The sequence below is a fragment of the Hipposideros armiger genome, unplaced genomic scaffold (genome assembly GCF_001890085.2).
Source record: "Hipposideros armiger isolate ML-2016 unplaced genomic scaffold, ASM189008v1 scaffold_706, whole genome shotgun sequence".
Taxonomy (NCBI): domain Eukaryota; kingdom Metazoa; phylum Chordata; class Mammalia; order Chiroptera; family Hipposideridae; genus Hipposideros; species Hipposideros armiger.
In genome coordinates, this window is record NW_017732056.1 from 600,420 (window position 1) to 624,249 (window position 23,830).

Here is a 23,830-nt window from a genome sequence, read left to right on the forward strand (position 1 = left end):
AGGATGTGTTTACCTGTTGGACACTATCCAACTTCTCCAACCATGGAATCAGATTGGACATGACCACTCTCACTTCCTGTTCTGCAATAATTCTGTGCAGAACCTGCACTGCAACCACTGAAAACTCAGCCTTGCTAAGAGATGATGACATTAAAAGGCATATTGTGATTTAACATTGACACTACTGAGAGAGTGGTTCATACTTGACATAGGTGTCAGCAATTGTTGGGCTTTCTTTAAACATGTTTAAAAATTCTGCAATACTTCGGTGAGTTCACTGTGGCACTTTGGGGTGCCTTGGGCACAGATTGGGAAACACAATCTTCATACCTTAAAAAACCTTATCAACATAATGAAACCATTTGTCCATGATTTTCTCCTGTGTGCACGTCTGTGCACAAACTCATAAACAAAATCCATATAAGTTCATACATGAATAAAAGTGCATAAGAAAAGGTCTGAAAGAATATAAACCAAACTGGTAACTGTGGCTACCCCTAGGGAGACAAATAACATTGGGAGAAGATGAGGTTCAGGGAGACATTCATTTTATCTGTAATGTGGAATTTTTCTTGAGAAGAATATTTTCATGTATAAATTATATAATATAAACAAAACCCCCCACAATTTTAATGTACCTATATGCAAAAGCTTTACAACACCACTTCAGACAGTGCTAAATTCTATGCAAAGGGGGCCAGTCCTAAACTCCAATGAAGAGGACTTATTTACTAAAATACTCAGCCGGGCTCTGTGAGTACACCAATAGGTGAGTTTCCTGCTCACTACTCCTTACCTCATTTCCTTCTTCAGGAACCTTCCTTCCTTTCTTACTTCTTACAGCAGTGATTCTCAGGGGTGGTAGCTAAAATCCCTCACAGGTATGTCCACACTAAACCTCTCCTACCACCTTTCCAGAGTCTAACTGCTCATTCTCTACTCAAATCACCATTTGATGCTGTGGCAGAGAAGGCCACTGTGCCTTTGGTAGACTGAAGCTATTGCCTGGAGGCTGCTGGCAGGACTATATTTCCCAGCCTGCCTTGCATCTAGGTGGAGCCATGTGACTGGATCCCACCAGTGAGGGAACCTTGAAATTCCAAATAAAAGTCCTTAACTACTCCTGAAACTACATTCCATCTTATAATCAAACAAGACTGACTCCCTAATCCCCTTGCAAGCCAGAGAGGGAGGGTGGGGAGAGAGAAAGAGAAAGAAGCCAGAGCTTGAAACAATGAAGAAAAAACTAAAATAAAAATATTAAAAAATAAAATTATGATAGTAAAATAAAATAAAAGTCATAAAATTGTCAGGGAGCAGCCTTCAGTAACGATTTTACTTTGCAAGTTGTGTCTCACCCAGGGAGCTATATTATACAAAGTAACCTGTTTCATTGTCCTAATTACCAAATATGAGAAACCCAAGTGGAGCAGGGATAAATGACAGCACCACAGGACCTCAAAGCTGCCCAGCGGTCAGTCTGTTAGTCCTTATCAGCTTAAGGGCGTGGTCTGAGAACCAAGGGGCCTGACTCTGGAGTCCCCTCAGCGTGGGGTAGAGGCCGGTCCTCTCCTAGCCAGATATTCCTCAGTTCACACAGGAAGACGGCAGAGACCCAAGGCCCAAAATGGCTCCAGCAATTCAGAACTCAGCCCCTAATAGTCAGAGTCCATGAAGCACCCAGATAATAAAGAGGATTAGAGGCTGTAGGCACTGATGCAAATAAAAAGATTTCAGAAATGGACACAGGCTCAGGGCTCACCTTAGCTTCTTACTAAATGAATCTTTGTCAAATTCAGTCCTTTTCTGTCCCCAGTGTTTCCTTTTGCCCATGAGGAAACATCTTAATCCCTAAGAAGAATCTGTGAGAATTATTTAGACTCATTTTTTCTTACCCACTTATTTTTTGGACCCATAAATGATTAAAGTCATTTACTGCCTTCAAAAGAGGGACTGAGGGGATTTTACCCTGTTCCAAGATACACCCTGATAAATCACTGAGGGACTCTGTGGAAAGCCGGAACCCTATCCCTTCACCCCAGAGTGAGAGCTCAGATAGAACCCTTCCTTCCCTGATCCCTGGGCCTCCCTTGCCCAGCACCCCCCTTCCCCTCACCCCCTCCAACCCCATATTTCCTGACAAGACAGTCCTGAGCTTCCTACTGCTATTGTCCCAGCCTCCTGGTCACAGGCCCTACAATTATGCATAATTTATTCCACATGTTTGTTTGTGCTCCTGCCAGAGGCATTCCTCGTAAATGTTTCAATGCTTTAAGTTTAGATGAGTTTTCTTTTGAAACAATTGTCCCCAGGGTGGTGCACTGAAAAGTAAATTAACACCCATCTATCCACGGCCTCCTCTTGGCACATGTTCTAACTTCAATGCTCCCCATAAAACATTCATTAAGTGCAGCACCGCAGACAGCTCCAGGCCATGATGGGGGACAGGTGACTGCATCCACACTGGATGAACATTTGGGTGACAAGACCCATGAGGTAAACTCCCAGGACCACTTAAACAGGGTTTGTATTACAGTCCTATTAGTGATATATTTATAAAAGATTATCTTAAGGCCATATTTGCCATTTCCCCGGTTTGCTACAAGCTCTGTTCCTTGACACAAAAATATGTTTTCCCCTCCTCTGTGAAGCCTCCAGTTATCTGATCTAACCTCTGTCCCACCAATGACACCATCACACATGCATTCTGTCTCTCACACACACATATACTAACACACACATACTAACACACTCTCACACATGCTCATACCATGAGCACGCACTCCCTCTCACACAAACATTCTTTTTTTTTTTTTTAAGTTTTTTTTGGGGAATTGGGGGAGGGGAACAGACAAGTTGCTGTCCTTTTGTTCTTCAGTCTAGTTGTGGAGGACGTCACTTCACTGGCCCATGTTGGTATTATCATTGCACTCTTCCCGGATGAGGCAGATCGGTTGCCGGCCTCTGGACGGCCGCTCACAGCAGCTCTTGGCAGCTCACACTGGCTGCCGGCCGCTCACGGTAACTTATGGCAGCCCACTGCAGCAGGGGCTGCAGCCTACGCCATCGCCGGTGACTCATGGCAGCCCAGCTCCAGGTAGAGCTGTTGTTCACCATCTTTAGCTGTAGAGGGCAGCGTCACTGGCCCTCATATGTGGGATCCGAACCAGGGCCCTGCTGCTCAGAGTTGGCGTCCCAAGCCAGCTCTTAACCAAGATGCCACTCGGCTGGCCCCTCACACAAACATTCTTGACAGCTCAGGAATAGTCTGAACAACTGAGCATTCATATATTCATTCATTATGCCACAGGTCAGCATTCTGTGTTTTTTGCCAAACTTTTATTACTCACCAAAACAAAAACCCAGATAGAGCGATCGGTAGCTAGTGGGTCCTAACGTTATGTTGAGTTACTGACTGGGCTTTTGTGCCAGTCCTTTGCCACTTGCTCTCAGGTCTACTCTCTGCCATTCCCTTCCTCTGCTTCAGTAATGGTGACACTGTATCTTCTATTTTGAGATTTAAATATCTAGTGTAATCGGATTTAGCCTGGGACTTTTCTGAAAGCTTTTCTTTGCTTCCTTCCCCTGCTGCCAATCCTTAATGATTCTGTTTACTATATATTTACTATGCATACCACTTTCAATGGTTCTGTTTACTTCAGACCATTTGCATACCTGGCCCAATGACTTGAAAGAAGCTTTTATATCTGCAGATCCACTCCCACCTGTGAAACAAACCAGCCTCTGGGAAGTGCCTTTTTCAGGAGTTGCCTAACCAACTTCTTTCCTTTGCTCTGCCTCATCTTAAATGCCTATAAAACCTTTCGGTGGTATTAAGAGTGGGAAGGCAGTCTTTGTGACAAGGAGTCCACTATCTTCCCTTAATGCTGGCGTTTTGGAATAAGCCTGCTTTTCTTTCCACCAACCTCGCCTTTCGAGTTTTGGCTTTCGTGCAGCGAGCAGCCTGGCCTTTTGCATGGTAACCCTGTTTTGTTGCAGGGTACTGACCACTGAAAAATAGTATTTCCCATCAACTGAGTTTTGGTTAGATTGGCCAATGGGGGGCACGGTAGGAGACGAGAGCAGAAGGTGGAAATTCAGGGTATTTCTCACCCATCCCACTATCTGCTTCAGAGGGCCTGTACTGAAGTGGCTGCACTTCGTGAAGGGTTCATAGCACCCATTGGGTGGTCCTGGCTCCTAGGTTCTGGTAATAGCACCTCCTTCCTTGTCCTTTCAGTCCTTTGAGTGGGTGCAACTCACTGCTGTTGCTAATCTCTGGGTTGTCTCACCACCCCCTGTTTGTGTCAACTTCCCCAACTCTAAAACCTTTATAACTAGTTCCTCATATTATTTTCCCTATATTGAACTATGTGGCATGAGCTGGCATGAGCTCTGTTTTCTGACTATTCCCTAATGCATATAAGTTTATTGAAAGAAAAGGAAGCAGTGGGCCGGCTGAATGGCTCATTGGTTAAGAGTTGGCTTGGGAGCGTGAGCTCTGAGCAGCAGGGCCGCCAGTTCAGATCCCACATGGGCCAGTGACACTGCCCTCTACAGCTAAGATGGTGAACAACAGCTTGACCTGGAGCTGGGCTGCCGTGAGTCACCAACAATGGCATAGGCTGCAGTGGGGCTGCAGTGGGCTGCTGTAAGCTACTGTGAGTGACCGGCAGCCAGCGTGAGTGGCCAGCAGCTGGCGTGAGCTGCCATGAGCCACCATGAGCGGCCGTCCAATGGCCGGTGACCGGTCTGCCTCAGTCAGGAAGAGCACAATGATCACAATACCAACATGGGCCAGTAAAGTGACATTCTCCACAACTAGACTGAAGAACAAAAGGACAGCAACTTGCCTGTTCCCCTTCCCTGATTCCCCAATGCTGTTCACTCCCCCAATTCCCCAATAAAAAATCTTTAAAAAACAAAAAAAAGAAAAGAAAAGAAAAGGAAGCAGGAACAGGAATTAGAAGAGTCTGAGTGACAGTTAGAGAGACAAAAGGCAAAGTTCAAGACTGCTTCCCAGCCCTGCCATTTATAGCACTTCACCATCTGTACTCAGACATTTATCACCATGAACGAACATTGAAAATTGTTGTTCTCAAGGAAAACTTGAGAAAACCTCCAAATCTATCCAGAACAGATTCTATTCCATAAAATCGATTCCAGAAGAGATTCAAAGTGATCCAGTTTAAAAAAAAAAAAAAAAAGAGCCTGTTCTTTTATTAAAAGTTCCAGACTGTATATTCTTCCTTGGAAACACAATATATACATATCTGTGTTTATGTTCCCAAATTCTTCCTATTGTCTGTGGAACCTCTTTCTGTAAACTGAGCTAATTCTGCTCACTGCTGTCCTCAATGGAAATACAGTAGTATCCCACCCACCAAAACGCACACAAAACCACTAAAGAAAAAGGAGGGTAACAAGTTTATCTCTTTCTCATCTTTCCATTGAATACCAAAATTCTTCCTACTGTTAGTATAAGGGAAGAGAACCAAGCTTGATTTTTTAGATGCATTTGAGGATCTGTTGAGGAAAACATTTGAAAGACAGAGGAGCATAGTGGTCAAGACCATTGCTCTTAAGTCAGACTCCCTGGCTCTGCCACAAACTAACATTGAGCAAGTTACTAATTTCTCTCAGCCTGTTTTCTCATGTATAGGTGATAATAAAATGTTGAGACTTAAGTAAAATAAAACCTGTAAAGCCCTGCACATAATGGAGCACTCCATAAATATTACTTGTAATTTTGTCATTATTACCATCCCCACTATGCCCACAACCTTGAAAATCATAAGAATAAATATAGGAATAGCCCAAGTACCACCATCTAAGATAAATAATAGACAATCTATCCCTCAAACGTATGGGCTAATAACCAACACCATCTCTCACATCAGCAAAGAAAAATCACCATCTCTCAGAACTGCAGAGGCTATAATCCAATCTCTACATGTGACAACTGAGGCAGAAGAGACCCAGAGAATGACTCAGTTATCTGGTGAAAGCACCATGAGCTTGCCAACCTTTGGGCCCTACCACATTGTCCTTCCCCAAAATGGACATGTAGTTATCACCTCATTGCAGTTAGAGCGTCTCATTTCAGATCAGCATTATGTCGAATGTGATGTGAATTATTGTCAGAGAAACTTCATAAAGAGAGTTAAAAGGCAGTGTGCCACAGCTAACATCATACTTATTGGTGAAAGACAAATTTTTTTCTCTTAAGATCAAGAACAAGAAAGTTCATTCTTATCACTTCTATTCAACACCGTACAAGAGATTCTATTGAGGGCAATAGGTAATAATAATAATAATAATAATAATAATAATAATAATAATAATGCATCCAGAGTAGAAAAAGAAGTAAAACTATCTCTATTCACAGAGGACCAGATCTTCTAAATAGAAAATCCTAAGGAATCCACTAAAAACTATGAGAATTAATAAATGAGTTCAGCAAAGTTGTGACATACAAAAATCAATATACAAAACTCAATTATATTTCCATATACTAGCAATGAACAATCCAAAATTGAAATTAAGAAAACAATGACATTTGTAATAGAATCAAAAAGGATAAAATAATGGTAAACAAATTTAACAAAAGATGTGCAAGACTTGTACACTGAAAATATAAAACATTGTTGAAAGAATTTAAAGAAGATCTAAATAAATAGAAAGGTATACCATACCATGTTCATAGATAAAAGATTTAATATTGTTAAGATGGTAAAATTTCCTAAATTAATCCACAGATTCAAGTCAATTTCTATGAAAATTCCAAGCTTGAATTTTTTTGCAGAAATTGACATGCTAGTCATGAAATTCACATGGAAATGCAAGGCACCCAGAATTATCAAATTAATTTTGAAAAAGAAACACAAAGTCATAGCCATATTCCCAATTTCCAAACATATTACACATGTGCAGTAATAAAGACAATATGGCACTGGCATAAGGAGAAACATACAGATTAATGAAACAGAATGCAGTGTCCAAAAATAAATCCTTACATTTATAGTAAAATGATTCTTGATGAGGGTATCGATAATTCAATGGGGAAAATAGTCTTTTCAACAAATGGTGCTGTGATAACTGAATATCCACAGTAAAAAAAATAGACCCCTTATGTCATACACAAAAACTAACTCAGAATGAATCATAGAACTAAATGTGAGAGCTAACGCTATAAAACTCTTAGAAGAAAACCTAGGAATATATCTCTATGGCATTGGATTAGGAAATAGTTTCTTAGATATGACACAAAAGTAGAATTGACAGAATCAAAACAGATAAATTGAACCACATAAAAAACTTTGTGTTTCAAATTGTATCATCAATAAAAAATTTTTTAAAACCCATAGAATGATAAAAAATATTTGTAAATCATATAATCTGATAAGGGACTGGTGTCCAGATTATGTAAATAACTCTTATAACACAAAAATAAAAAAACAATTACCCAATTTAAAAAACAGGCAAAGTATTTGAATAAATATTTTTCCAAAGAAAACACATAAGTGGCCAATAAGCACATGAAAAGATGGTCAACATTATTAGTCATTAGGGAAATGCTAATTAAAACCACAATGAAATAACACTTCATACAATTAGGACAGATGAAATTGGAGCCCTCATGTATTGCTAGTTGGAATGTAAAATGGTGCAGTCACTTTAGAAAATAGTATGGCACTTTGTCAAAATGTTAAACGTAGAGTGTACCATATGAGCCAGTATTTCCATTCTTCTGTATGTAGCCAAGAGAAATGAAACATACATCCACACAAAAACTTCTACACAAATATTCATAGCAGCATTATTTATAACAGCCAAAAATGGAAGCCATTCGAATGTCCATCAACTGACGAATGTATAAATAAAATGAGGTGTATCCAAAATATGGAATATTATTTGGCAATAAAAAAGAATGAAGTACTGATATAGCTACAACATGGATGAGTCATGAAAACATTTTGCTAAGTGAAAGAAACTAAATACCATATTTTTTACAATTCCATTTACATGAAAGTCCAGAATAGGCAAATCTATAGAAACAGAAAGTAAATTAGTTGTTTCCCATGGCTTGGTAACTATTGGGTGTAGAATTTCTATTGGGGTTCCTTTTGGGGGTGATAAAAATATTTTAAACTTGGGTTGTGGGGTGACTGCAAAAATCTGTGAATACATTAAAACCCATAAATTGTATACTTTAAATGGTGAATTTTATGATCTAAGAATTAAATCTCAATACAGATGTTTTTGTGTTTTGTTTGTTTTTTTAAGATTTTATTGGGGAATTGGGGGAGGGAACAGCATTGGGGAATCAGGGAAGGGGAATAGACAAGTTCCTGTCCTTTTGTTCTGCAGTCTAGTTGTGGAGAACGTCACTTCACTGGCCCATGTAGGTATTGTGATCATTGTGCTCTTCCTGACTGAGGCAGACCAGTCACCGGCCATTGGACGGCCGCTCATGGTGGCTCATGGCAGCTCACACGGGCTGCTCGTGCTGGCTGTCAGCCACTCATGGTAGCTTCTGGCAGCCCACTGCAGCCCCACTGCACCTACGCCATCACCGGCAACTCATGGCAGCCTAGCTCCAGGTCAAGCTGTTGTTCACCATCTTAGCTGTAGAGGGCGCAGCGTCACTGGCCCATGTGGGATCTGAACTGGCAGACCTACTGCTCAGAGCTCGCACTCCCAAGCCAACTCTTAACCAATGAGCCACTCGGCTGGCCCTCAATACAGGTGTTTTTTAAAATGGACTTTATCAGCTATAAAGAAGAATGAAATTGTACCATTTGAACCGAAATGGATGGACCTAGAGACTATTATGTTAAGTGAAATAAGACAATCAGAGAAAGACAAATACCATATGATCTCACTTATATGTGGAATCTAAAAAACTGAATGAATGAGCAAAGTAAACAGAAATAGTCTCAGAGGTATAGAGGAAAAACTGATGGTTGCCAGTTGGGAGCGGGGTGGGGATGAGGACGAAGGGGAAGGGATTAGCATAAATAGGTAACTACAATATGGCCACATGGGTATGAAAGACAGTTCAGAAAATATAATTAATAATTTGTAAATATTTTGTAGGGCATCAGATGGTCACATGTCTTGTTAGGGAAACCACTTCATGGATGGGGTAGAGGCTTGATCACTGCACTGTATACCTGAAGCTGATGTTGTATAATATTGTATGTTGACTACAATTAAATATATATATATATATATATATATATATATATATGTGTGTATATATATATATATATATATATATATATATATANATATAGTCACAGGATGTAAAGTATAGTGTGGGAGTGGAGTCAAGGGAATTGTAATAGATATGTATGATATGGGGTGGGGGGAGTGGGGCGGCGGATTGGGGGAGGGAGGTTGTCACCTTGAGGGGTAAAAAGTATAACTATTGCACTGTGTTTTGTACACCTGAAACTAATTTTAAAAATAATAAATAAAAAATAATAAAAATTAAAATTAAAAAAATGGACTCTATATCTTCAAAAAAATTTTTAAACAGCAATGGCTCTTAGGGATCAGGTAGTGCTGAGTTTGATTGTCAGCTACCCCACAACTAGCTATGTGATCGTCAGCAAATTCCTATATCACTCTGGGCCTCAATAAATGGTAGCTTTTTATCATTCAAAAGGAAGGAAAGTAAGAAGTGGGGATATGCAGCCTCAGGGTTACTTACAATGGAGGCAGAGCCAAGGTGATCCTTGGAGATGGTAGAAGCACATCCAAACCACTAGCTAGGCTGTGATTTTTTGTCCCTGTCTATTCCTCAATATGCCACATGAGATGGTGCCCCAGAGCCTTCTCACGCAGTTGGTATTGACCACAGCTCTTTTTTGGCAAGAGCAGTATCCCTCCCTTCAGGCTGCAAATGTGCTCCTCCCTTCATCTCCCACCTTTGGCTAGATTTACAGCTAGAACAGAAGCATTTCCAGTATTAACAGAACTGAGGGAACACAGAAGGATGCTAACAATCAAACTGCAGGCCATTTTTATCTTACATTGCTCATTTGGGAAGGTCATTTTCCCCCTGGTGCCCATAAGGCATTAGATGCTTTGAGCTTTGCATTCTCAACAGTGTAATGAAAATAGATGTTGAATGCTAAAACATAAACATATGTATCATTCATAATGCATTCAGATGTTTTTCAATTATTCATGGTTCCTGAGAGTTACTTGACCTATCATGCATATATATCCAAGCAATGTTTATGCTAGAACCACATCCTCCATGTATGCAATTCCAGCTCCTTGGCATTCCTGTCTATGGAATTAAAATTAAATGAGCCAGTGGTCAATAAAAGTTACATGTGATTTCCATAAAATTATCCATTGTGTATTGCTCAGGGGTGGGGAAAAGGGGCTGCATGGAGTTGCCAAAACTGACAGGACACAGAGTGTTTGTTTTCTGATGAGGGTGGTAGTGATGATTAGTCTTTCCTAAGAATGAATTCATTATTTCCCTGAATTGGTGGTCTTGGACTTAACTTTTTGTCTAGGAAATAAATAACTCAGAGGGCCACCCTCTTTCCCTTCTGCTTAAGTTCTGTTTTCTGTAAAAAAAAAAAAAAAAACCACACCAGTGTTCTGGGCTCAAAAGCAACACATTCTTCTCTTTTGATACTTGAATACATTTGCATGTTAACATGAATGGTTTTAACTTAAAGAATGTAAAATTAAATAAAATTTGAATTTAAATCCAAAATGGAGAAAAGATACATGCAAAAACAACAGATTTTCAATCTTGTTGATTTTTTTCAGGAACCAGATTAGGAAAGACATAAACACACACACACACACACACACACTTGGTTTCAAGGAAGTGTGGCACTCAGGGAAGACAGGCACTGCCAAAGAGGAGCCCCCGCACCGTACCCCCACCTCACACATACTCTGAGTACTCACAGATCACAGAACAGATTCTGAAGCTCTGTTTCAGCATCTGAATGCCACCAGAAAACTCAGAAATATGACTCAGAAGACTTGTTCACCATCACATTCCTAGTTTTGGAGGCCAACCCAGATAAGATGAAATGTGAGGAACATTTATGAGTAGATCAAGCAAATATAGGCATGAATTTGTCTCTGCTGGCCCTAAGAGCCATTTCTTGCTTTACCCTTTGACTTCCATTGCATTTGAAAGGTAGTACGCATAGTGAGTAGATGCACAGACTGTCAGAGACAGGCCTGAGTTGGAATCCCAGATCCACCCATTGGCTGAGTGACCTCTGGCAAATGACTTAATCTGTGGACATAATTTTTTTCATGAGTTTTCATTTACATAACAATAGCATCAGCCCAAATTTATTGTAAGAATAAAATAATATAATGCACTTAGAACACTGCCTAGCCTAAAGCAAGCATTCGATAAGGGCTAGCTGTCATTGTGCTGGTTGGTATGGTGGTTATTATTATGAGATATTTAAGTGATGGAGTCCAGAGAAACCAGGCCTGACCACTGTTTCTCTCTTCTTCAACCTCCTCTCCCATATTGTCCAGGCACTATCACCCAGGAAAGAGAGACAAATCAAGCCATGGCAAAAGGCCTGCTACCCATGCTCTGACTGCAGGATGATGAGAAATGTCATACTCTCATTCCATCCTGTCCCACTTCTGTCAAGCCCTCCTCACAACGCAGTCCCTGTCCATGAAGGGTTCCAAATAAAATGACAATAGGATCTTAAGAAATAAAGAGGACAGTGAGCAACAAGCACCAGCATCTTACCTCATCGTCCCTTTCAGTCATATTGGTCTCCAATTTCTGGACAACCGACTTGTTGCTCTCCTTTAGCATTTTCTCTCGAACTTTGGTTTCATACTCAGGTCGGGAGTGTTCCTAAAACCCAAGAGTCAAAGAGTAGTTAGTAAACAGGCAAAAGAGCCACCTTGGCCGGTAGGTTATAACCAGATACAAGTACTATAAAGTCAGGTCTTAGGATCAGATTCTATTGGACATGAACTGCCACACCACACACAATCACGAGGAGTCTAGACCAGGAGCACAATGTGGGGAGAGAGAGAGGGGACACACAACACTTGTTTCCACACTGAAAACCAAACCTGGGCACGTTCCTGGGGATGGTGCCGGTGTTGAGAAAGGAGAGAGGAAATGTTAAATGGACAGCTGATACAAAAGAAGCCACATGTTTTGCATAGCAGTTTGACCAGAGGTAGAGGGATGCATCAGTTCATCTCACCAACTATCCTCACACCTCAAACTTTAAGTTCCAATAAGCCAGATCCCAGCTGGAGAAACAGATGTGCCCCACAGCTGGGAGTTAGGGCAATGACAACACAACTTCCTCCCTGCTCCATTATTCTACAAGCTAAAATGGCAACTAACAAAAATCAAAGTTAAAGGTGGCCAGAGGGAATCTTAAAACTCACCTGCCTGGACCTGTTTCCTGTACAACCTAAGTGAGTAACTCATTGGCAAGTACACCAGTACTCAAGGGGCATCACTGAGCCATTCGGCAATACAAATGTGAATAGTGAGTCACCAGGAAAGCACACCTAGTATCTAAATCAAGAAGACCATGGTCAAATCAAGGCAGATGCTGGAGCAGGAAGACACATGAATTACTTCAAGAATTTAACAGTGTACACCTGGCCTCACTGGCAGGTCTTCCCACAGCGTCCAAGGACAAGTGTGAGGGCATCATGTTCCTGCATCATTTACCAATAACGCCTAGGCAGGGATTCAGGTGCTGGCTCACAGTGGACTCAGAGGACACATATTTCCTTACCACTTTTCACCCAGCAGAGATTCCAGAAGCCAACAAGTTAGACTCCTAGCCTGTCTTTGGCTTACCCAAGATGTGCCACGATGTTGGAAAGGAGAAACTAGGCGTGTGGCTAATAAACAGAACCAACACAACAGGAGGTGATGCTATTCGAGTGTTTTTAAGACCCACCATCATCACATCATCACCCAATCTCCAAGGAACAACCAAACCCAAGAGCCACTGCCCTGGGTCATGCAGACCCTGCATAAAAGACCTCCCTGTGGAACCAGCTGGACACCGCCGAGGGACTTGTTGCAAGACTCTTTTGGGTCTTGTTTGCATTTGTTGAAGGGAGACCTGCCAGACCTCAAGAGTTTTCTCTCAGAAGTGGGCTTCACCTCAGTGGACTTCTCTTGTCCTATTAGCTTCTGTCAGGCAGGCCCTACCTAGGTGCCCCCGGGACCTCTTAGAAAGTGTGGCTTCATTTGAGTACTCTATCCTCTCTGAAAGCAGAACCCATATGTACATTTTCTCATTTGTCATGGAATCCATGATGCTGTTAGTTTAGGGGCATATGCTTAACGCATAGGACTGGATAGAATGAGCACATGTATTCAATACATGGTAATGGAATGCCCATCTGCTCAAAGCCTAGCTAATTAGAGCATTAAGGAGAAGAAATCATGCAGAGTCACACAGGCTCAAGAACAAGACTAAATTGGGGATTTCACTTGGTTGGCCATAAAACATCAAAGCCACAAAGACAGAGGTCCCATGTCCAAGGGAGGGCACATCAATTACTGTAAAGAGTGTGGAAAAGGCCTGCTTTCCATGCAGCCACCATAATGCTTGTGGCCAACCTTTGCAAATGGGCATTCAGCCACCTGGAAGTGCTTCCTGGTCCTCCTAGATGCTGTCCCCAGCATCTCATCCACAATGTCCACAATTTAGGAGCACCCATCCGATATTGACGTTTGCTCTTCAGTCAATGGTAACATGTAGGAATAGATAACATGGACAACCATGTGTACACTGCTCCTCATCAGCTCGCTGACATCATGACTGGGGCCCTCCTACTCAAAGAGCCTGGAAGGAAGGCTAACCTGTTTCCATCCTTTAACATCATCTGTACATAAAACTAGACTCTAGAAGAACCTACCCTTTACCCTGAGCTCATGCTCCAGTTTCATAGATGGTGTGCTGGCTGGCGCCAAAATGGTCTAGTGATTCTTTCTTCTTCCGTAGGCATTAAAGGCTTACCAGCATCTGGCACCCATGCTTCTCCCTTGGCCCTCAGTATGCTCTGGGTCACCCAGGAGCAATTCCTATTCTCTGGCTTTATGCTCACTAGAACCAAAGACATGGGAGGTAGAAATATGTTGAATTAAATCTCAAGGCTACTATTATACAAGGCTTGCCTCTTGTGCCATCTCTTTTTCCCAGAGAGGAGCCCTGGGACATGTGGCTACCCACCAGACCCAATGTCTTAGAGCTCAAGAGTAGAGCAGGAACTTGAATTCTTGGTCTCAGTGCATTATCAACCATGCCTTAGCCCATGGAGCCAAGCTAGAAAAGCTGCGACAGTAAGACCCAGCCAGTGACTGGCGGATGTGACAGTACACACAAGTGGTATTCTCACTCCAAATGGTCTATTTCCAGAGTCAAAGCAAAGCAAAGATCCAGAGAAGCGTGCGAGAGAACTCACTTCTTCCTCTTCTACACCAGTCAGGTCCCAGAAGTATCCCAGTCGCATCTGCAATCTCTTCCAGTTTTCAAGAAACATGGTAGCTTTAAAAAAAAAAATCTATTAATTTCAGAGTGGATTTTGAGTATTCTTTGGATTTGCCAATAGTGGTAGAGAATAAACTTATAGATTTCAAATTCAGGGGCTCTCTTTAAAGTATTTATTTGCATCCTCCAACTTCTAGCTGGAAATGCTTGAAACATTCCACATCTTTGAAAGTACAATAGATATGTTTAAAGCGGTACATTCCCACTTATATGTTAATGAGAAGAGGGTATACATTGGTCTCAAGAAATGAGAAAGGTTGGAAGAATAAATAAGAATTGTAGGGGTTGTAGTATTTTTTTGACAAACCTCATCTTACCTATGCATCCTGCACTTGCCTCAGCATTCTTGCTTTTTTTCCCATCTTTTTTTCTGTCCCCAGCACCGGTTCCCTTCTGTGGGCCCTAATCATCTCATTCCGAGGTTATATAACAGTCTCCTAATAGTTCTACCTGACTCCAGAGTCTTAGCCTTCTCACCTATCTTGCATGCAGCTGATATACTAATCTCCCTGAAGTGGTATTCATTCATTCATCAATTTCTTAGAAAATATTTTTTAAGACCTACCATAGCTACACATTGGTCAGTTTGCCTGCTCCAACTATCACCCTTGAAGGGTCAGCCCAACGTGCTCCAGAAAGAACCAACACCCTCTATTCTATAGTCATGGCTTGTTATACCAGGATTAAATGCCTGATCCAGAGTCTGCCAATCGGCCAGATTCTCTCTTTTGAAAATTAAAACCAAGAGACACAAAGAGAAGCAGAGATGGCAAAAACCAAGCAGCCCCTGAAAGGCAAGAGGGCTGTGGTTTCTGATAGCTCCTCCAGCTCCAGTTCCCTAACAGCCTGGCTATTTTTCATTTCCTGCATTCATGAGCTTGCTTTTTGCCTTCTTACAAGAAATCTCTTGTTATTTAAGCAAACTTGAATAAATTTTTAATCCTGAAAAAAAGAAAAAAGGCCAGGCCCGACTAAGGTATCTGCAATGTACAAAACACTTAACTAGAATACAGGGTACAAAGTGATCAGGGTTTTAAGAAGGATACAGATAAAAGGTTGTGAGCATGCAGGAGAGGAAGTGCTTGCTGCATTGGAGCTGAGTCTTGAAGAACAATGTCATTCAGTCAGTGAAGAAGGGGTGGGGAAAGGAAGGATGCCAACACCTCCCCTGCTGAAACTTCCAATGGCTTCTTATAGCCTAGGTTCTCTCTGGATATTGCGACCCTGTGTATCTGGCCAGATCCATCTGTCTAAATCTCTTCCAACCATTTGTCAACACACACCTCACACCTGCATTGCTGTTGACATCATCTCTTCGCTGTCCTCTTCATTCCCAACTTGTGCCATTTGTCCCCCTCTTCTACCTGCCAATGTCTACCCTCATCATTTCCTGACCAGCTCAAGTCCCACTTCTTCCATCAGAGCAGGCTGAAAGGTGCCCTCTCCTCCATGCTCCTACTGCCCTTATGGTCTGCTACCCCAGAAAGGGAAGGGAGCTGACATTCCCTGAGGCCACGCTTACATCTCTACACCACATGCAATAAGAGACTGGTGACCTTTGCGGCATGCCACGCTGTACTGTTGGTTGCCATTCAGGTCTGTAATGTAGCAACAGATCTGTAAACTCTTCCTCAGCTCCTAGCTGCCTCTGTTTACCTTGGGCACAGCGCAGAACTGGGCATAACAAAAACCCACGAACTGGTTAAATGTGCAGTTACTTAATGCTTCATTTGTTTTACTTGGTGCAACATGACAGTGCAATAATCTGTATGCTTTCTCCTTGGATTTGAGGTTTTTTCATGAGTACCCTAACCTCCGGACACTGGCACTGGCCTGGGGATGCTCTGAGACCAAAGTGGACATCCCTCCTCTTCCTATGCCCTTCTCAGTGACTAAGAAGGGCTCTGCACACAGCAGGGCTCAGAGTGCTTCTGGCTGTAGTGTCCATGAAAAACAGACGTCAGACTGTGGGGACAGATGAGAGGGGCAAAAGAGTCACTGAAAAAGAGGTTGTGAGGACAAGGGAGGGCTGTCATAATGACGAAGAGCTGCTCACAGCTCCTGGTGCATATTATGTGCCAGGCACTGGACTAAGTGCTCTGCACACTTAGTCTCATTTATTTGTCACACAACACTAGGGGATAGGTATTAGTTAACCCATTTTACAGATGAGAACAATGGTGTTCAAAGGTTAAGTACCGTGCCCCATGTTGCATGGCACCTTGGTTAACAGCATTGACTTTAGTGACCGAGAGCTACAGTCACACTGACTTGCTATGGGAGCCACAGCTGGAAGGGGGCAGGATTGAGACACTCATCAGGCAGTCCCCTAAGTCAGTGTCCTTAATCTCTACTCAAAAAGAAATTTAGAGACCCTCTCCCTTTACTTCCCTTTTTTAGTACGGCTTCACTCTCTCCAGAGCTCCCTGGGATTTGAGGCCAGAACTACAGAGGACCAAGCTGGGCCTGGGGACTCCGACAGACCCAAGCCCTCCTGACTGATGCCCTCTGTGCACCCCCTGTCTTGGCAATCCCCACTCCCACTCCACAACAGCCTAAGTCTCTCTCTGTGGAGAACCAGTTTTTCTTCCCAGCCTTATTCCTGGCGGGCCTGGTCCCTGGCCCAGGCCCACCCAGCACAGCACCACTGATCATAATAATCATGATAATGAGAGGCATTACTATTATTTTTTATTGTAATTTGTAGGCAATCATGCCCAGAGGCTCCTGGCTGCTGTAACCAAATATACAATCACATAAAACACAACAAGGCTGTTAAAAAAAAAACAAAACCCAACTCTACCTTATGCCAGGAAGCTCTGACACAGTCTCACCCTTTTGGCTTTCCCTGCACTGCTATATGAGAGGAAGAGAAGGGAACCAGGGGTGGGGGAGTCCGTTATCGAGGACTTCAGGAGGGGTGGGAGGGATCTACTCATTACAGCTCTTGAGAAAGAAGAGGCAGTTGTTGGGGCTTGAAAGCAGGAAAGGACAACTGAAAACCAAGTTTCTGTACAACGAGGAGTTATGCATCCCAGGAAAGTGCTTAAGAGATCATGAGCCCCGTGTTTTTAAGCTTCAGCTACTCAATCATGGTAATATCTGCAAGACAAATGCATGAGGTTTAGGGTTGCAATATATAAAAAAAAAATGGAATGCATATTCCGAGTTCCAAGTTCGTTCAAGTGGATTTTGGAGTAATTACAAGATGCCCATGCTTGACTAGAGGACAGAGCTGCCTATTACTTCCCAGATAACAAGCCTCAACTTCAGTTTGTTCTGCTGACCCTTGCTGTGCACATTTCCAGAGCTATATGGTCACAAGTGCCCCTTCCTCTTACTCCCTGTCCCCATTTTCATGGGCTGACCACTGCCCAAGTGCTGCTGGGCAGCAGCTGTTCTCCCTGAGAGTAGAGAGTGCCCTGGAAATTTTCCTTGGTGGCCTACTGATATGGGAATCTTTCCAGTCTGGTTCCAGTTCCACCCAAGTAGAGGTCCCAACAGGGAATGGAGGAAGGCTGTACTCAGTTCTCCCGGCACTGCTGAGAACAGACTCTCCCTGTCTCCTCCTCACGCTTTCAGGGATGGATGACTCACAGCCCCATCCTGGCAGGTCCTCCAGGCCCTGTGGAGTCCGTGATAAATCAAGCAGCCTCTGTGGCAGGACCAATGCCCTGCTGGCCCACGATCCAGTGGGAAAGCTGAGGGCCTGCACATCCAGGATGAGTAAAAAGCAGGTGGCTACTCAAGATGGGCTGGAACATGTTGACTTGGTCCCCTTTTTAATACATGTGGGTGTGCCTTCTTGGAAATGTTCAGTTACCACAAGATTGTTATTCCAGTTTGTGAGAATAGAAGTACGTGTATGTACATGTGTGTGCACGTGTGTGTGCGCACGTGTGTGTGTGTGTGTGCGTGTGCGTGCGTGTGTGTGTGTTTGTGTGTGTGTGTGTGGTCAGATGGCTATGGCCCAGAGAAAGTTTACTACCCTGATACTCTGCGGGGCGGAGGGGAGGAGAAGGACAATGAAGGGACTATTTCTTCTTTCCTCTACAAATCCCTTTGGTGGGAATATTGAAAACACTACTCTGGCATTATGTAAAATCTCTACAGTCTACACTTACGGTATCCTAGAAATTGCACTGAACCTGGAGTCAGGAGACTAGGTCCACCTCTACTACCAGGTAACTCCGTGATGATGGCTGTGATCCTACCACTCTGAGTGTTATTTTGGATGATATCTATGACTTTGCATGTCTTAGTAGATGTTCCTGGAGGTGCCTTATGGGTGCGCTAAGGGTTTTCAAAACATGCATTGGTTCAAATTCTGAATAAATATCATATGAGACTAAGACAAGGTTAACATTACTACACCTTTTTAAAAAATATGTAAAGCCACAGAATATCCCTAGTTCTATTCACATATACGAGTGAAGGAGAGAAATCTATTGATCCTAAAATCCTTCTTGAAATACAAGGACTAAATGCTAAAGGAAGTACATGGAAGGATCTGACCATTAGAGCATGGTCACTGTGTCCATTTAAAATACCACCCATATAAGCAAGCCTGTTGATAACCACTTACCCCACACAGCCATGAAGATGGAGAAGAAGACAGTGGCAGGGTTGTCAAACAGGTGGCTGGCCCGTGCTGTCCCACAGGCCGAGCTGAGGTTCCAGTAATCACAGGACTTGTCACACAGGGGACACATGGTGAAGGCATTCTGCTGGTCACACATCTCTTTGCTGCAGTGGACAAAGGCTACTGGGTCAGGTGGAGCTCAAGTAGGACCCGCCCCAAACAAATCACCCCCAAAACATCTCCCACTTCTGAATTCATGGCGGAGCTTATCAACTTCATACATGAGATGTGTTTTTAAAAGGTGGGATTGGATTCCTCACTTTGAGAGTATTATTCTTGTATTTTGTCCAAAAAAACAGATGGGCCACTTTCTGAGGTATGGAGCCCCCTGTCACTAGAAGTACCCCAACACAAAATTAGTGACCATCTGTCAGAGATGTTGTACACTGAATGATGCCTTAGAAAGACCCTTCAAAATGTGTGGAGTACATGAGGTTAGTGAAGAACATCAACAATTATGAATAAACCATCGCCTACAGTTAGATCTCATCATCATCATTCAAGTATAGGCTGTCTTCTTAAACCTACTCTCTGTCTCACAAATATGTGAGACTGGTCACAAGGAGAAACAAACATGAGTATGTGACTGGGTCAACACAAGCTCTTACTTCTAGAAGGAAAAGCCGTGTGAAGAAGGAGTCAGATCTGAATTGAAAGACTTTTCCAAGTGCAGCAGCTGCAAGACCATTTGTTGAATGGGGATGAATAGCCTCAGCCTAATAAAAATTACCATAACCATGAAATGGGGTTAAGGAGAATGAAAGAATAAGGTAAATTCTTCCAAAGTCTAGATTCTATGATTCTTAGAGAAAGAAGCATGAGTCAAAGAACCTTCACCTATATTTTAAACTATTCTCACTACATTTCTATTTAACAGGCTGATGGGTACATTTGAAATTCCATTCATTCATTAGGTGATGAGCTGTATCCAATAAATTTAAGCTTATATAAGTGCTTGCAAATAAGAATCAAAGAACTACCAGCCATAACTAATTTCCCAATATCCCTCCACACCATATATTGGTAGGAAAACGGACGAACTCATCATTCTGGGGTGTAATATTCCCCGTGGGGAATAAGTAAATGGATAAGCTCACAGCTGAGGGGTAAAAGTGGAGAACTCAATATTTCATGAAAATGAAGCATTGGCTGTTCTCACAGAGCAGCTAGAGACACAGTGATGGGGAGGCAGGAGATCCAACGCTGAAACCATAGCTGTTTTCTCTGGAAAGAGGCAGCAGAGGGTGCTACAGAGCATGGCTAGCAAGAGAACAGCCACTGCCAAGGTGAGCAAGCTGGTACCCTGTGTGCAAAAGCAAGTGCTTAGCTTTACCCTGGAAGTCAAAGGGATGCCTAGATCTAGTTTCCCTTCCTTAAGAGGTTGAAGGGTTTTACTGAAGCTGTCACTGTCTGTCAAGTCCCAGCTTTCAGGCTTGTTTTTAATAAGCTATTAAGTCCATGGCAGAGAAAGGCCTTCTGTGTGGAGGAATGGAAACTCAAGGTCTCTGAGGCTAAATCCCAGTTCCTCCACTGACTTGCTGCTAAGCTCTCCATTGGCAAGTGTCAACAGCAGTGACTCATTCACATCGACAGTATTAAATAGCAATATCTTACCAATAAGTTCAGCAGTGCTGGTTTCACCTGGGCACATTCTTATTGGTAACTGGAGAGCAAGGTTTATTTTAAGTCTTCTTGGTCAGAGAAGTGTTTGCTGCATAGTTGACGAGTTGCTACTTTCAGAGAGGGAAGTACCCTCTTGGAAAACAAATTCACACAGAAAGTTGTTGGTCTCTATAAATTCTACTAAAGAGCTGTGCTTTCAAGCCATGTCTGAGAACATATAAGCTCTCAGTGCTGTCCTTTAAGCACCGGTGTTAGGGACTTTGTTGTTCAGGTTATTATTATTTTTTTTTTACACATAGACTTGGAGGAGGGGTAATCCTAGTCAGCCGAATCCTAATCCAATATAGTCAGTGCTAAAAGGTCAGGAATTAATAAAGTACTAGCAATCAACTTGGTGCAAAGCACTTTGAAACTTAACAGCTGGGTAAATTATTGATTTTAAAATTACAGTACAGTCAACTATCAATCATTTTTACAAAACGGCAGCCACTGTAGCATGAATACTCCCCACCCCATATCAATTAGATTTGAAGTCAGAATGTTTTATATGTATTGAATTGGGGGTTTTTTTTGTTCTTGTTTTGTTTTGTTTTGTTTTGTTTTGGGGGGGGGTTGATGCAACAATTTGAACAGAATTCTGGAGAAATTCTGCCTTGGGATGACATTAAAATGACTTACGTTCTCTGAGAGAGGCCACCTCTAGATGAGCTGAAAGATGAGGGAAGCTCATTTAGAATTGAAACCATGTCTAGGTTATTCACTAGCTGCATAATCCAAAGATTTCTAGTTAGAAGTAACTGTGGCTTGTAGCTCTTAACAGTATATTTCTTCCATCTGTCATTTCCTCTAGAAAGCCTAAAAAAGTTGATAAAACCCCTAAGTGAGTGGTGTTCTTAATGAGTGACGCACTGCTCACAAGTTAGGTGCTAGCACAAAGGGAGAAGGTACCACGAGGCAATTATCAGGAAATTCAGACAGAACATCTGCTATGAAGGTCTCAGACCTAAAGTAACCAATTTTCTTTTTCAATATGGTTTAGATTAATCAGCGTTTTTTTAATGCTTCAGTCTTTCCTACCTATGTAAGCAAATGCCTAACAAATGGAACCAATCCTTTGGTAAGCAGAGGAAAGTTCTATAGATGTACAACGCACATATGGAATTGTTACTTATAAGTGATACTTGTATCTCACATATCAAAGTTATTGGCAATAAAAGGTCCCATTTAAAGTTCCACATAATATAAATTTTCTGGTTTTGATATTCTACTGCAGCTATATAAGACATAACTATTGAGTGAAACTTGGTGAAGGATATATCATGACCCTCAGTATTATCTTGGCACCTCCCTGTGAATCTCTAATGTGTTCAAAATAAAAAGAATTTAAAAAGTGATACATAGATAGTAACTTCCAAGCTTAATGCCAAAATTAGAAACCTAAAATAATACCAGAAATAGTGCAAGTTTTTCATCATGCTTGGGAATGGCTATTAGATACAGATCCTGAAAGAGTGGAGTGTGAATCTGCTTAGATTTAGTATTGGGATTTGGACACCGTTCCTTTGTTGATGAGGAGTGATATTTTGTAAGTTTTCATCAGGCCTACAGAGCTTGGACTTTAAATGGATATGCAATTATGATTCAACAGCAGTTCTTTTAAAAAAATCTTGATAATACGCTTAATGTTCTTCATCATTTATACCTCTTGATTTTCCATATCCTACCCTGAGTCTGAAAAACTGACAACCAAAATTTCAATTTTATAACAGCAAATTTCAAACTTTTTTGACAGTGACCTATAGCTTGAAAGTCTTTTACATCAGATTCCAGTATACAAATACATACTGGTACATACCCTTTCCTTATAAACACTCTTCTATAACTAAATAAAACCTCAGGCAACAATACTCATACTTCCTTCTTGTGATGAAAATTAACATTACATTTCATTTAACTCTACCCTACCTTGTTCGAGTTCATTTAATAGATAACCAATAAATTGATTCCATAATCCACTAATGGGTTAATACCCATAGTTTGGAAAACATCACACACTCTGACAGGCAATAAGATACATCTGCAATGAAGATGATCATGTTTTACATGCATATATACCTGCACATATATGAGTGTGTGTGCATGTCCATAGATATGTATCTTTGCAGCATGTATAGACCATGGTTATTTCCAGCTGCAGGGGTCAATGTCACATGCATTCCTGTATGAAGACCAAGGGCACAAGTTCTAAATCCTGATGTAAACCAGAATAAAAATCCCCCACCCACTGCACTGACATTGGTTCTCTATGGGTGGTATGGAGTTTTCCAGTTCTGATCAACCTGAAGTCCAGCTCTCTAGGGATCGCAATTGGGCAAGGGAAATGTAAGAGCTGTATTTTCTGAGAATGCACCACACAAGGCCAGTTGAAACGACTGTGCCACTGAGGAGGCTATGAGCCCCTAGAAGATTACACAGCTTATTGGAAAAAGCAAAGACTGGGGCAGGAGGCAACAGAGGTCAAATCCCAACCTTGGCAATTATTAGTTGTCGAAGTTGGACAAGTCATGTGACCTCACTTAGCACAAATTTCTCCATCTCTGTTAGGTGAAAAAAATACCTATGTTATAGAGTTTACAATGTTGATCTCTACTGGATCCAAGAAACTAGTACATGAAACCACCTAGCACCATGCCTGGCACAAGATAGGTATCTGGTAAGTATTAGTTCTTTCCTTAGTATAGATGGCCTGAGGGAAGCAGAACCCCAACAATATGTCTCCTCCCTGACAACAGGTTCCAGAACTCCTAGTCAAGAACACTGGACAGGTGATACTGGAGTTTTATACACAAAAATATCCAAGCCCTTATCTCTTATACAGTAATCCCCTATTATCCATGGTTTTGCTTTCTATAGCTTCAGTTACCTTCGGTCAACCCAGTCCAAAAATATTTAATGGAAAATTTCAGAAATAAACAATTCCTAAGTTTTAAATTGCATGGTATTCTGGTAT

The 23,830-nt window shown here is 41.9% G+C and overlaps 1 protein-coding gene across 1 annotated transcript in view; it reads right to left on the reverse strand.

Annotated features, from left to right (window-relative positions):
* ANO2 (anoctamin 2) overlaps positions 1–23,830 on the reverse strand; it is a 318,461-nt gene that overhangs the window by 141,056 nt on the left and 153,575 nt on the right. The window contains exons 13-16 of the mRNA XM_019627082.1: positions 19,141–19,301; positions 14,470–14,552; positions 12,100–12,111; positions 11,765–11,875 (exon numbers count right to left, since the gene is read on the reverse strand). Of these exons, the coding sequence (XP_019482627.1) occupies positions 11,765–11,875; positions 12,100–12,111; positions 14,470–14,552; positions 19,141–19,301 (367 nt within the window). The remainder of the gene's footprint in view (positions 1–11,764; positions 11,876–12,099; positions 12,112–14,469; positions 14,553–19,140; positions 19,302–23,830) is intronic.